Below are 15175 nucleotides of genomic sequence, written 5' to 3' on the forward strand. Positions count from 1 at the left end.
AGCAATATTCTTCGCGCGCCTTTCTCTGCTGTTAGAGAAGACTTAAGAGTATTCTAGAGAGGAGTCGGAGTCTAGCCATGAAACAGTTCGGACGTGTGTAGCAGTAGTTCCGATGGAAATGATAAGTTGCCGGATCTAGGAGTGTTTCATACATCAAAAAGTGTGGTAAAGTGACGGCATAATTATTCCGATGGGCGTGTAGGAATTGAATTTTGAGTGAATTTTGTGACGAGAAAAGACATATATTCCGAGTCGCGTATTGAACAGGTCGGTGGCTAAAAACTGTGACTGCATTTGGTACCGACAGACTTAATATTTGGCGAGCATTATCAATCAAACACATTCAGTATTTTTGTACCTATTACGTTTTCGGGAAATGCAACACCATAAACTTGCTGACGTGAGTCAAAGGGATTGTGAGTGACTGTGTTAAGACTAGCACGGGCTTGGCAGTGATACTTGTTCACCTAAGTTTTAGAACATATTAATGGAGGACAAAATTTCCAACCTTTCATTTCGTGTGAAAACTTTCTCCTGAAACGTAGATTAGTGACTTTAATTGCAGCCTGGTTCACGTCGAAGTACAGTAGGTTTCACTCGGTCTTCCTACTGATGATATGCTGAGACAATGTTCACAGGTAGGTGCAGGTTCGTCGTCAAGGGACGGAAAGAACCGCGCCCCCGCAACACCAACTCGCTACGACCGCACGTGAGGTCCCAAGATCTCGTCACGATACCTGTCAGCAGTTAAATCTTGTCATACCACGGATTACGTGGCCCATCCCGCCGGAGGTTCGAGTCCTCCCTCAGGAATGGGTGCGTGTATTGTCCTTAGCTTAAGTTATCTTAAGTTAGATTAAGTAGTGAGTAAGCCTAGGGACCGATGATCTCAGGAATCTGGTCCCTTAGCAATTCACATACATTTGAGCAAGTTAAACTTTGCGGATTCAGCTGAACAAGTTCATGAACAGGTGTTGAAATGATCAACATAATTCCTGCTCAGATAATTAGAGATCCCCTCGATATCGGTCACATATGTGTTCCACATCCCCTCCAGATGCGAATCTGTCGCGAATCACACTCCAGACTAAACAGGGACTAATCAAAATATCCACGGGTGTACTGCCGGTCTACAATGTCCAACGGGCACAATATTTCGGCGATCATACATGTCGCCATCATCAGGTGAACTGACGGTCTGAGCTCCTGTGAACGTGCCGGCACGGAGATCCGTACGCTGTGGATGCTCAGGGGGAACTGGGTTCGGTCGCGGCGGCGGCCGATTTAAATACCCTCCGCCCGCGGCGCGCTCCCTCCGCCGTCCGCGCCCCGCGCCTCGGTCGCGCGGTGGAACAGATTGCGACGGCGTCTGAGATGACGTCGGTGTGACGGTTCTGTCCACCGTGGTCGTCACAACTACACGTTTGCTCGATTTACTCTTGATTAACCCAATCGCTGGTTCCCAAGCCTTGCTAAGGTTATGAGGTCGTCATTGTGCGAATTTCGATGGCCTCTCTAACAACGCTGTCCCAGTACCTCGACGTCTGTACCAGAATCCTCGTGCGGTCGTACTCCATGGCGTGATTTTCCGACAAACAATGTTCAGCGACCGCCGACTTGCTCGGATACATCAGTCGAGTGTGCCTCTGGTGTTCACGCCATCGATCCTCGACGGTACGCATCGTCTGACCAATATACGACTTGCCACATTGACACGGAATCTGTTACACGCCGGCCTTCCTCAAACCGAGGTCATCTTTGGCGCTCCCCACCAGTGCACGGGTTTTATTCGGACCCAGTGTTTCTTAAGAATGCGGGCGATTTTCCCTGAGAGTGCGCCTGTATATTGAATAAACGCAGTGCCTACCTCCTCCCTCGTGACTTCATCCATCTCCACAGGTTGTGCTGTAGTGGTTGGGCGGAGAGCACGTTGAATCTGCCACTCTGAGTACCCATTTTTTCGAAATACAGTTTTCAGATGTTCCAATTCCTGGGGCAGACTCTCTGCGTCAGAGATAGTGCGCGCCCTATGTACTAGAGTTTTAAGTACCCCATTCGTCTGTGAAGAGCGGTGGCAGCTGTCTGCGTGCAAATACAGATCAGTGTGCGTTGTCTTCCGATACACCCCATGACCTAGGGTGCCGTCAGCCCTTCTCTTGACCAAGACGTCAAGGAAAGGTAATTTACCCTCCGTTTCAGTCTCCATAGTGAATTTGATGTTGGGGTGTATAGAGTTTGCCGGCCGCGGTGGTCTCGCGGTTCAAGGCGCGCAGTCCGGAACCGTGCGACTGCTACGGTCGCAGGTTCGAATCCTGCCTCGGGCATGGATGTGTGTGATGTCCTTAGGTTAGTTAGGTTTAAGTAGTTCTAAGTTCTAGGGGACTGATGACCACAGCAGTTGAGTCCCATAGTGCTCAGAGCCATTTTTGTATAGAGTTTAGATGTATGAGGAAGGAGCCTATCGATACCATGTGGCCAGATGACGAACGTGTCGTCCACGTAACGGAAAAACCAAGTAGGTTTCCATTCGGATGACGACAGGGCTTCCTCCTCGAAGTTCTCCATGTACAAATTCGCTACCTCTGTCAAACTTCTGACTAATCAATTCTAGTGACTCTCGCAGGGGTGCCCTCGTAAACAAGGAAACGACGTCAAAACTCACCATGATATCTGACGAGAAGACCACTGAACTTTTTAGGCATGTCTTGACTTCCACGTATTTCTTTTTAATGGAGAATACTACGAACAAACGGAGGGAGTCGCCATGGGTAGCCCACTCTCACCGGTGGTGGCGAATTGTTTGTCGGAAAATCACGTTATGGAGTATGAACGCAAGAGGTACTGGGACAGCGTTGTTAGAGAGGCCATCGAAATTCGCACAATGACGACCTCATAACCTTAGCAAGGCTTGGGAACCAGCGATTGGGTTAATCAAGAGTAAATCGAGCAAACGTGTAGTTGTGACGACCACGGTGGACAGAGCCGTCACACCGACGTCATCTCAGACGCCATCGCAATCTGTTCCACCGCGCGACCGAGGCGCGGGGCGCGGACGGCGGAGGGAGCGCGCCGCGGGCGGAGGGTATTTAAATCGGCCGCCGCCGCGACCAAACCCATTCCCGCTCACGCCGCGGAGAGTTGCGCATAAGCTGATTGTCGCTGCTGCCACTCGAGATGCCTGGACGCGGAAGTGGACGCAAAGCTGCTGCCTTGGCGGAGTTGCTGCTCACGTTAGCAGGAACATCCGGCAAGAAGAAGAGGAAGACTGTATTGCAGTGCTTTCGCTGCCAAAAGCTTGGCCACGTGGCTAAGCACTGCAGCGGAGCAGTCGCGTGCTTGAAGTGTGCGCAAGCACACGACACACGTGACTGCAAGAAGCAGAAGGACGTCCCCTGCACCTGCGCCAACTGCGGCGGCGCACACGCGGCCAACGCCCGTTCCTGCGCCTACAGAAGAAATTGGCGCGGACCGGAGAAGAAGACGCAGAAGCAAGTGACCACCACACACGAAGAGGTGGTCACTTGCACAGAAGACGTCGTCTCCAGGCGCCTTAACGACGCCGTACAAGACGCCATGTCCGCCTTCAAATCCGCCATGGCGGAAGAGAGGGCGATCATGCGGGCGGAACTGGGCCAGGCTCGGCGTCAGATTGCTGAGCTGACGCAGGAGCTTCGCTCAGCCAAAGCAGCTTCCGCCACAGCAGTCGACACCGCCACCCAGACGACTCCTCCACGAGAGAAGAAGGTCGCGACGGTGGCCACGCAGACCGACGTGCCTGCCGAAGGGGAGGCGACACAGCACAAGACGTACCACGAAGCAGCAGCGCAAGAAGGGGAGTGGGAGGAAGTCCCATTCCTCCCGCTTCCAGACATGTACAGCGCAAGCGCTGTAACGCAGAAGATCGCTGCATCGCTTCGCGATGGCACGTACCCCCACCACGACAACCCTTACCCTTTCCTTCCACCCAACCGTCCTAAACCTCCACCCCCACACCAACCGATTGGGTATCCAGAAGGCCTTGTCGGCCTTTCCAGGGAGGATTACAACCTGATTAATTCCTACCCTATCTTTACCGAGTGGCAAATGCGCTACATCATCTTCGCTCTGGCCAGCGGAGAATACGAAGAAGCAGGGCACACTGTACCCAGCACCCCAACCGAGGGAGAGCCCTCACCAACAGCCAAGAAGAAGAAGAAAAATCGTCACACCGACAAGCACAGGAAATAGGACATCGGCACTCCTTGCCAATACAGAACCAACCACCAGTACAGACAGAAGATTCGACAGATTCCCAGGGGAGTAAAGGCCAACAGGCCACAAACTTCCAATAGAACATCCTCAGAGTGAGGAAGTCATAAAGGAGAGCAGCAGCGACCAAACCCAGTTCCCCCTGAGCATCCACAGCGTACGGATCTCCGTGCCGGCACGTTCACAGGAGCTCAGACCGTCAGTTCACCTGATGATGGCGACATGTATGATCGCTGAAATATTGTGCCCGTTGGACACTGTAGACCGGCAGTACACTCGTGGATATTATCAAATACGCCGGGAGAAACTCAAGAATAAACAGGGACTGATCTGTGAAAACAACATTGGCTCACTACTCGGCAGTCTAGGTGGCCGGTTGGTAACCCGCTGTAGACGTTCCCTTCTTTGAAGGCGCGCCAGAGTTACACGTACATAGAGCAGGGCCACTCTGCCGGAGCCTTCTGTACGCCGTCTGCCTCGATACGACACGTCCAGTGGATGCTGCGAGGTCAGATGCCGTGCGGTACTGAGGCGGTGCCGCCGTGGCCTTAAAGCCAAACAACAGTCCACTCTTTCTGATGTCACACGTGGCCGGCCATGCCCCAGTCTCCGGGATACAGTTCCGGTCTCTATAAACAAACATAGCAATGTTTTCCATCAAAGCAGCAGGACTACCAAGTAAAGAGAGGACAAATTTGGGACGAGGGTCCCAGACAGAGTTGCACACTGCCTGCCTAAAGCTTTCGAAGGAAAAAAAAAAAAAAGTTTCCGGTATTCCATGTAAATAGAGCCCGAATTTAAAAATTTATAATGCTGACAATATCTATTCATTAACAGGTATAATTTTACGTTAAAGGTTGAACACAAGTGCTACAGTTGCAAACTGTAGCGTAACTCAGCGCGCGCAAATACCCAGACAACACTGAAGCGCCAAAGAAACTGCTATACCCGTGCGTACTCAAACACAGATATACAGGGTGGTCCATTGATCGTGACCGGGCCAAATATCTCACGAAATAAGCATCAAACGAAAAAACTACAAAGAACGAAACTCGTCTAGCTTGAAGGGGGAAACCAGATGGCGCTATGGTTGGCCCGCTAGATGGCGCTGCCATAGGTCAAACGGATATCAACTGCGTTTTTTTTTTTTTAAATAGGAACCCGAATATTTTATTACATAATCGTGTAGTACGTAAAGAAATACGAATGTTTTAGTTGGACCTCTTTTTTTGCTTTGTGATAGATGGCGCTGTATAGTCACAAACGTGGTATCACGTAACATTCCGCCAGTGCGGACGGTATTTGTTTGCTTCGTGATACATTACCCCTGTTAAAATGGACCGTTTACCAATTGCGGAAAAGGCCGAGAATCGACAGAACGATTCGAGATAATCCGTCGGGCCACGTCAGTTTGCTTCTGCCCTGCTTCCATTCATCTTGTGGCCCCAATGCACAGAGTCTGCACCGCGACTGAGGATGTGGGGCTACCTGGCAAACACAAACACTGGCTCGCCTGATAAACGCCCTGACGCCATCGTTGGCGTGGGTGTCCGTTGACCGGAATGTCATGTTCCGTGCAGAACACCATCTTACGGACATCTGGTTGACAGTTTGTACGATTACATCGTGAACTAGACACTACTACTACTACTACTACTACTACTACTAGGTGATCAGGCCCAGTGGACCGCACGCATCTACAAGATTCCTCCTCCACTGTAGTCTGTCCATTGCTGATATCCGCCATCCGTTCACATCTATTGACACTTGGTTTAAATCTTCACGGAGTCCATCCCTCCAGCGCTTCTCGGGTCTCCCTGGCGGTCTCTTTCCTGTAGGTGTCAAGTCCAGGAGCTTCCGAGGCCATCTGTGACTCTCCATCCGGGCCACGTGGCCGGCCCACTACATTCGTTTGGATTTGACACTTCCTGCTATGTTGGGATGCCGGTATAGTTCCTCGAGCTCTCGGTTGTATCTGATCCTCCATTCCCCTGTATCTGCATCCAGAACCATACCGAAGATCTTCCGAAGCACTTTTCTCTCAAAAACGAGGAGCTTATGGAAGTCCTGTTTCCGGATACTCCATGTCTCACAGCCATATAGAACAACAGGCTGGACCAGGGTTTTGTACAGTCGAATCTTGAACTGTCTGGAGAGATATTTGGACCGAAGCAGTTGTGCTAGGCTGTGGTAAGATCGGTTTCCTGCTTGTATTCTGGCATTGATCTCTGCTTCATCTACATCTACATCCATACTCCACAAGCCACCTGACGGTCTGTGGCGGAGGGTACCTTGTGTACCTCTATCGGTTCTCCATTCTATTCCAGTCTCCTATTGTTCGTAGAAAAAAGGATTGTCGGTATGCCTCTGTGTGGGCTCTGATCTCTCTGATTTTATCCTCGTGATCTCTTCGCGAGGTATACGTAGGAGGGAGCAATATACTGCTTGACTCCTCGGTGAAGGTATGTTCTCGAGACTTCAACAAAAGTCCGTACCGAGCTACTGAGCGTCTCTTCCACTTTCGCGATTACTAAATGATCCTGTAACGTAGCGCGCTGCTCTCCGTTGGATCTTCTCTATCTCTTCTATCGACCCTATCTGGTACGGATCCCACACTGCTGAGCAGTATTCAAGCAGTCGGCGAACAAGCGTACTGTAACCTACTTCCTTTGTTTTCGGATTGCATTTCCAATGAATCTCAGTCTGACATCTGCTTTACCGACGATCGACTTTATACGATCATTCCATTTTAAATCACTTCTAATGCGTACTCCCAGATAATTTATGGAATTAACTGCTTCCAGTTGCTGACCTGTTATATTGTAGCTAAATGATATGGGATCTTTCTTTCTATGTATTCGCAGCACATTGAGATTCACATGACGAGTTCTCAGTGAAAAGTGCCCCTAAGTATTTGAATTCTTGCACTCTCTTGTAGGACTGGTTTATTATGATGAATGTGGTCGGGTTTCTGATTAAAAGATAGGTGTCATTGTTTGGTAGCTGGTTTCTTAGGTCGCTGGCTACGTCATCGAAGATAGGGCAGAGATATGCCGGGTACGGTCCATAACCTGTGAGGAAGTGGAGCAGTCCCTTACTCGGTTGGAAATGCGAGAGTTGGAGACGTTCTTTGATGCTTGGGAGAGTTGGCAAGTCCTTCTGCCTGTTTGTCCCAGAGTTCTTGACATAGCTCTTCTCCTCTTCTTTGAATTGCAAATTTATCCCCCCTCCGCACCCCCAGAATGCTCTTTTTCTATATCTCCAGGGGACACACCCCCCACGAGTGTTAGTAGTGCCCCTGTATGCTCCAGTGGAGCGTAGAAGCACGTTGCGCTGCACCCTCCTCACGGCCACAGCAGCCACGAGCCTCGTGAGCCTGTGCGCCCGGACTCCGGATCCGTAACCGACGACGGAGGCAAGAATCGTAGCTTTACGAGTTCTGCTGGAAGATACGTTCGCCCGCCGCCTGCACTACCAGTCGGCGGCTCCGCAGACCGGCAGCGGGCGGCCTCTTACTGCTGCCGCCCACCGAACGGCCCGCCATCGAAATAGGCCCCGGTGCCTGGAGGCTGCCGCCCCCAGCCGCCTCGCCTGCGGCGCTGTTTGCGTTATGAGCCCCCGGCGCGTCGGCGCGGGCGGGCGTAAATCATCGGGCCGGCTTTCAAGAGGAGGGTCGCCACCTGCCGGCGTTTACCGCGCGGTAAACACGGCACCTGCTGCGAGAGCCGCACACGCGCGGCCCACCGTGCCGGGTCGCCGACGTCCATCGCGAGTTCGAATGTGTGTGAACTCCTACGTGCCCGGAGGAGGACTCGAACCTCCGGCGGGAGGGACCGCGCAGCCGTGACACGGTGCCTCTGACCGCGCGGCTGCCCATCACATCTCACGTGTTGCACACACTAGCACTGTTCGTGTTCTTAAAAATACCGGTAATCCGACACATCGATGTTTAATTTAACCACTCTCGCCACTCGATCAGTAGAGAAAGTATCGATATATCCACAAATCGGAGTAGAAAATATCGACGGACTGGCATATAAATATATCGGCTCCACAATGTAAATATACTGCCGGTTTCAGCTTTCTTGTTTAAGTACTGATTTATTATTATATATACTGACCCTACGACTTATCTTAGAACCTAGATTAAGGAAACGCAAACCTACGTTTCTAGCATTTGTAGACAGCCTTTCACAATGTTGACTGGAATACTCTCTTTCAAATTATGAAGATGGCAGGGGTAAAATACAGGGACCGAAAGGCTATTTACAATTTGTACAGAAAGCAGATGGCAGTTATAAGAGTCGAGGGGCATGAAAGGGAAGCAGTGGTTGGGAAGGGAGTGAGACAGGGTTGCAGCCGCTCCCCGATGTTATTCAATCCGTATATTGAGCAAGCAGTGAACGAAACAAAAGAAAAATTCGGAGTAGGAGTTAAAATCCATGGAGAAGAAATAAAAACTTTGAGGTTCGCCGATGACATTGTAATTCTGTCAGAGACAGCAAAGGACTTGGAATAGCAGTTTAAGGGAATAGATAGTGTTTTGAAAGGAGGGTATAAGATGAACATCAACAAAAGCGAAACGAGGATAATGAAAAGTAGTCGAATGAAGTCGGATGATGCTGAGGGAATCAGATTAGGAAATGAGCGCTTAAAATAGTAAAGGAGTTTTGCTATTTGGGGAGTAAAGTAACTGATGATGGTCGAAGTAGAGAAGATATAAAATGTAGACTGGCAATGGGAAGGAAAGTGTTTCTGAAGAAGAGAAATTTGTTAACATCGAGAATAGATTTAAGTGTCAGGAAGTCGTTTCTGACAGTATTTGTATGGAGTGTAGCCATGTATGGAAGTGAAACATGGACGATAAACAGTTTAGACAAGAAGAGAATAGAAGCTTTCGAAATGTGGTGCTACAGAAGAATGCTGAAGATTAGAAGGGTAGATCACATAACTAATGAGGAGGGAATTGAATAGAAATGGGGAGAAGAGGAATTTGTGGCACAACTTGACAAGAAGAAGGGTCCGGTTGGTAGGACATGTTGTGAGGCATCAAGGGATCACAAATTTAGCATTGGAGGGCACCGTGGAGGGTTAAAATTCTAGAGGGAGACCAAGAAATGAATACACTAATCTGATTCAGAAGGATGTAGGCTGCAGTAAGTACTGGGAGATGAAGCAGCTTGCACAGGATAGATTAGCATCGAGAGCTGCATCAAACCAGTCTCAGGACTGAAGACCACAACAACAACAACAACAACAACAACAACAACAACAACAACAACCCTGTTTTTAGCTGTCTTCTCTTCCGTCGATTGGGCTTGACGTGTACAGATGGGCGTGTACGACGAGAAGAGGTCCCTGTAACACCCCCAGTTATGCAACACCCTGGGGGCAGTCCTCCCATTCCACCGTCGTTGGAAATTTTGAAAATGTACCTTAACAGGGACAAACTGTCTGTAGTGCTAGACGTCTGCAGGTAGGCATCTGCAGTCAAGAGTGGTGTCGAGAGGCTGCCTGCCTGCCTCCGAGGGCTTACTGCCTGTACACTGAAGCACCACAGAAATTGGCACAGGTATGCGTATTCAAATAGAGAGGCAGAATATGGCGCTGCGGTCGGCAACGCCTATATAGCATAACAAGTGTCTGGTGCAGTTCTTAGATCGGTTACTGCTGCTACAACGGGACTTTATCAAGATTTCAGCGAGTTTGAACGTGGTGTTACAGTCTGTGCAGGAGCGATGGGACACAGCATCTCCCAGGTAGCGTACCGTGAATATCAGGAATCCTATAAAATATCAAATCTCCGACATCGCTGCGGTCGGAAAGGAGATCCTCCGAGATTGGGACTCGAGAGAATCGTTCAACGAGATAGGAGTGCAGCCCTTCTGCAAATTGCTGCAGATTTCAATGCTGGGTCATCATTAAGTGAGAGCGTCCGAACCATTCGACCAAACGTCACGGACGTGGCCTTTCGGAGCCGAAGGCCCATTCGTGTACCCTCGATGACTGCACGACACGAAGTTTTACGCCGCGCCTGGGCCCGTCAGCACCGACACTGGACTGTTGACGACTGGAAACACGTTTCCTGGTCCGACGTGTCTCGTTTCAGTTTGTATCGAGCGGATGGCCGTGTACGGGTATGGAGACAACCTCACGAATCCCTGGACCCTGCATGTCGGCAGGGCACTGTTCAAGCTGACGGAGTGATGTGGGGCGTGTGCAGTTGGAGTGATGTGGGACTCCTGGTACGTCTAGGAACGACTCTCACAGGTGACACGTATATCCTGTGTCATCAACTGCATCCATTTACGCCCATTGTGCATTCGCACGGGCAATTTCAGCAGTACAATGTGACACCCCACACCTCTAGAATTGCTACAGAGTGGCTCCGGAACACTCTTCTAACTTTAAACAGTACCGCTGCCCACCAAGCTGCCCAGACATGAACATTATTGAGCAGATCTGGAATGCCTCGCAACGGTTGTTCAGAAGAGATCCATCGTACGGATTTACGGACAGGGCTGCAGGATTCGTGGTGTCAGTTCCCTCCAGCACTACTTCAGACATTAGTCGATTCCATTCCCACATCGTGTTGCGGCACTTCTGCGTGCGTGCGGGGGCCCTAAACGATATTAGGCAGGTGTACCACTTTCTCTGGCTGCTTCACAGTTTGTCACTGTACAGGTACATTTTTAAAATTTCCATCAACGGTGGGCGGGTTGCACCGAGGGTGTTGCTTAATTGGGGGTTCTCAGAGGGACCTTTTGCCATCTTACACAGGCATGTGTCACGCGTCGCTCGCCCCCCCCCCCCCCCCCTTCTGCGACAGGAGGGCGCAGAACACGAGAGCAGAAAAAGCATTAGAATTCTTTTCTGCTTTGGATCACGTACAAATTTTGTCGAGTTGTTTTGAACGGTCCCTGGTGGTTCCACGCTGTACACAACGTATACACGAGAGCAAAATTGCGGTTACGCTGCACTACAAAGTGGTGACGTCACCTAAATAGGAATGCAGCCCCACAATAGCCTTAGAGAAGGGGCGTGCCAGCCAGCACAGTCAAAGGTTCTCATCACACTGCCAAAATCGTTTTTGTTCGCGTAATGGCTGAGAATGAACGTGCCAAGGAGAGGGGCGGGCGTTTTGGTTGACTCAGTCAACGCCCCCTCTGACTTCTTTTCGGGGCGATTGTGAGCGGCAGTGTGTCCTCGTCCAGCCCTGAGAAAACCGACGCTTGGCGTCGCGGTTCTCACCTCCATCCCAGATGCGTCAAAAGAAGGCGTGAAATGTGGGTAAGAGGGGCTTTGACGACCTTTCCGTCGGGTGCCCCGTCGATTGTGGCGTGAGGCGGAACTGAGGTGAAATCTGGTGCCACTGTGACGTCATTAACCCACCTTATACGAACTTCTGAGCTCTGACCTCCTTCTCGCACGTGTAGACAGACCTGGCTGTTTGAAACGTCACCGTGCTCCAGGATGACGTCACAGGGCGCCGCGCTGTTGCACCGTCGCAGAGGAGTGTGAAGATGGTGTCTGTTGTTTTGGACACGTCCGAAACAACACATACCATCTTGATATAGATAAGGCTTACTGGCCAATGATCTTCTTCCGTGCTGATGCACTCACATTGCTCAAACTCTTACGGGAAGACTGCCGCGAGTTTTGAATATAGTGGGCCGGGGCACTACAAATGTAGTGTGTGGACAGTAAGTTGAAAATATGGGTCTCATGGGCAGCGTGCGACAGATACGTCCCTGTAGTCGCACTGTCCTTTGTTTCCTCGATGGGTCAGTCGGTTAGAGCGTCTGCTATGTAATCAGAAGATACCGGGTTCGAGTCCCGGTTGGGGCACACGTTTACAACTGTCCCCATTCATATTTATCAACGCATGTAAGCATCTAAAGGTCTCGATTTCATGGTAATTTCATTGCAGAGGAATGCTGTAGGCACCTCTGAACTAAATTTCAAAGTCCTGCGTATGGTACGCAGTTACGAGGTTTCATAAAAGTGATACTTTGATTGTGTTGTGCAACGGTCATTCGTCACGAAGTAATGCTGTTCAAAACGTATCCTGAGATTACATCGTGCAAGATAAATATTACGCACTTCTGTAGATACCAGTAAAGAGTGAAGCAGGTACAAGGTTGCCCTATATTTCTGAGAATATTACATAAAAAGTTGAAGATGTGATTGTGCCGTGGTAAAAATTGCTGGTTTGAAGAAGAAAAAAGAGCTCGGCAGTTGGTCAGTCGGAGTGAGTCTGGGTGAGTCACTCGTCACCAGTTGCTGGTCTGTCTCTCGTTCGCATTTGTGCGGCAGCCAGTGTCTGTCTGTCGTCCGGAGTTCTAGTATGTGTTAGGCCGCCAGTCTGCTCGAGTGTGCTCAGGCGACGGACATTGGCGGTTGGATCGATCGGTTGGTCGGTCGCGCTCTGAGACACGAGATGACTTGTCCGCCTTGAGCGTCGGCGCATGTGAGGTCGCCACGTGAGTCCAGTGGGCAGCGCCGTATAGCGAGGGGTAGTGGCTTCGCGGCTGTCACGAGAGCAACAGGAGTCAATCCACGACGTCGGTCTGGCCGGTGCGAGCTGCGACGCCGTGAGACGGGAGATCGGCGCGCCTTCCTGCGTCCGTTGAAGCGGCTGGCAGCGGACGGTGCGGGAGAGCGTTTTGGGGGTGCTGCGCCAGGTCTTCTCCAGGAATCGCTGTTTATTTGAAGTTAAGTGATTGGTGATATGTTGTTTCATTTACTTGTTACATTCTACTTGTTTTCTTTGTCAGTCTCTCGTCCCCAGCTTGCTCGTCTGTCTCCCGTCCGCATTTGTTAGGCAGTTTGTCTGCCGTACGTTAATTAATAGCTGCCTCTGTCATGTTTGTCGGATTCGGTGTTAACGAATTTATTCCTTGAAGTGTAACGGCCGAATTCCTGAAATATGTTTTTATCTTGCCTATCATCTTGAGAGGCGGTATATGTGTAATGTAGAGCATGTTTTTATATTTTATGTAAGACTGCAGTTCATGGGTTTTTATTTAAATGATCATTTTAGTATATAAAGTTGCCATCCTTCCGCCGTAAGAGGTTTTTTTTTTTTTTAAAAAATCAAGTTGCACCTTCGGTGGCAAGTTAATTTATTTAATGTTAGTGCTTTGTACCATTTCCATCCCTCCTACGGCGTGCATAGTTTATGTGCTTGTGTGATTTGTTAAAATTTTTAGTTTAAAGTAATCTGGTGTGTTGCAGATTTGCACCAGTGTAGTCTTTCAGAGGTTGTTGTGAGCGGTCGTAACTACGGTCGTGTCAGAAGGGAGCAGCAAGATTCTCAGCTCGAAAGTTCATACTGTCAAAATTGGTTCTTTCTGCCTCTGAATTAATTGTAACTTAATATTTAGAGGGTGATTTCGGATTATAATTTTAAATCTGTTAAAAAAAAAGAGCTTTTAGGAATAAAATTTCCATTTGTTGACAGAAATTTAATTTGTTTTCATCAGTTACCCACTGGCAACTACTTCCACGCTCACATAGTGTGATTAAATGTGTTAATGTTCTTGATGAATCGCTAGTAAATAAAGTAAATTCTTAAGAAAAGGTTTTGAAAGTAAATTCACGGTTCAGTGATTTAATTTCAATTTTTAGGAAAACTGGAGCAGGCGAATTGTTGCTATGGCTGGAATAGGAATTAAATACTGTATTTCTCTACAAAACCCACAAGAAAAAGTACAACAAGGAAGAGAAATATAGATCGCATTCAATAGTGGATGAAGAAAAAGTGATTAACGCAATGAAAATTCCAAAATCAGAATCAGTAAACCTCGCTGTATGTGTGGAATCAGATTTAATTAACAACAGAGATATACTTTCAGAGTTTCAACAAATACGAGCGCAACAGATGGTCCATTGAGGCAGAGTTGGTAATTACATTACGCACAACTATTGATCGTGTCTGTTCAGAATGTGGAGGCATAGCCGGTCTACAAATGGAATATGTGATATGACGAAGGAGAAAAATTAGGTGTAGAAATCGGAAAATTTGTCGTTTTGTAACTTTCAGTTATATCTACAATGGCGTAACTACTCAAACTGTAGTTTCATTTTTATGTGTAAAAGCCAGTTTAGACCAGCTGACTCACCAAAGAATACGCTGAAGACGTACATCAGCTTCTTCTTCCTGAAGTCTGCCATCTTGGTGCTTTCGCTGTTGTGTTAACTTCCTGCAACAAGAAAAAAGTGCTGCTAAAAACTATGACCTCGTTTATTAATTTCGGTAAGGAAAGATTGTAGACAAGACAGTTTACTTGACGATGACCAATCTGTTTTCATCAGAATAGCTTTTGAACTAAAAATAGCAGTAAAATTTAAAAAAATAATTGATTGAAATCGCTAAAACTGAACAAAGCACTACGCTCCAATGGCATGCCTATCAGATTCTATGCAGAATTTCTGTCGAGCTAGCCTCTTTTTAACCATAGTATACTACCGGCGGAAAAATACTCAGTTCGGAGCACAAATAAGGCGAATACTCTCTTGTTTAAAAGACGTTGACTGAAAAGTGGGGTACAAGCTGCCTCATTCTAACCTGCCTCAGCAACTTTCCAAATCTTCCCAAAAACATTGGCATGCGAACACGTTCGTGCTCTTTTTAACACGGAACTCACCTCCTACTCCCTTAACTGTACCTCGCTGGCACACACTACTCCATCGCCCACACCCGTCTCCTGCCAGCTGCCCTTCATCACTCACTCTATGTCATTATCTCTTTGTGTTCCTGTGTCCTTCATTCTCTCCTGCTGCTAGTCCTTCCTCTCTCTTCCTCGTCGTCACTGTCACAGACTCTACCTACTTCAACTTTTCCTTCTCTTTATTCCTCTTCCACTAACGCTGTCTCCTAGCCCTGTCGTGTCACTGCCACTGTGTCGCTCTCTCTCTCTCTCTC

At 48.8% G+C, this 15175-nt stretch overlaps 1 protein-coding gene across 1 annotated transcript in view; it reads right to left on the reverse strand.

Annotated features, from left to right (window-relative positions):
- The window catches only part of LOC126214861 (calexcitin-2-like), a 425189-nt gene that overhangs the window by 64748 nt on the left and 345266 nt on the right, over nt 1-15175 (reverse strand). Inside the window, exon 2 of the mRNA XM_049941498.1 lies at nt 14373-14453. Within this exon, the coding sequence (XP_049797455.1) occupies nt 14373-14424 (52 nt within the window). The 5' untranslated portion in view covers nt 14425-14453. The remainder of the gene's footprint in view (nt 1-14372; nt 14454-15175) is intronic.

Source organism: Schistocerca nitens, chromosome 12, assembly GCF_023898315.1.
Source record: "Schistocerca nitens isolate TAMUIC-IGC-003100 chromosome 12, iqSchNite1.1, whole genome shotgun sequence".
NCBI lineage: Eukaryota > Metazoa > Arthropoda > Insecta > Orthoptera > Acrididae > Schistocerca > Schistocerca nitens.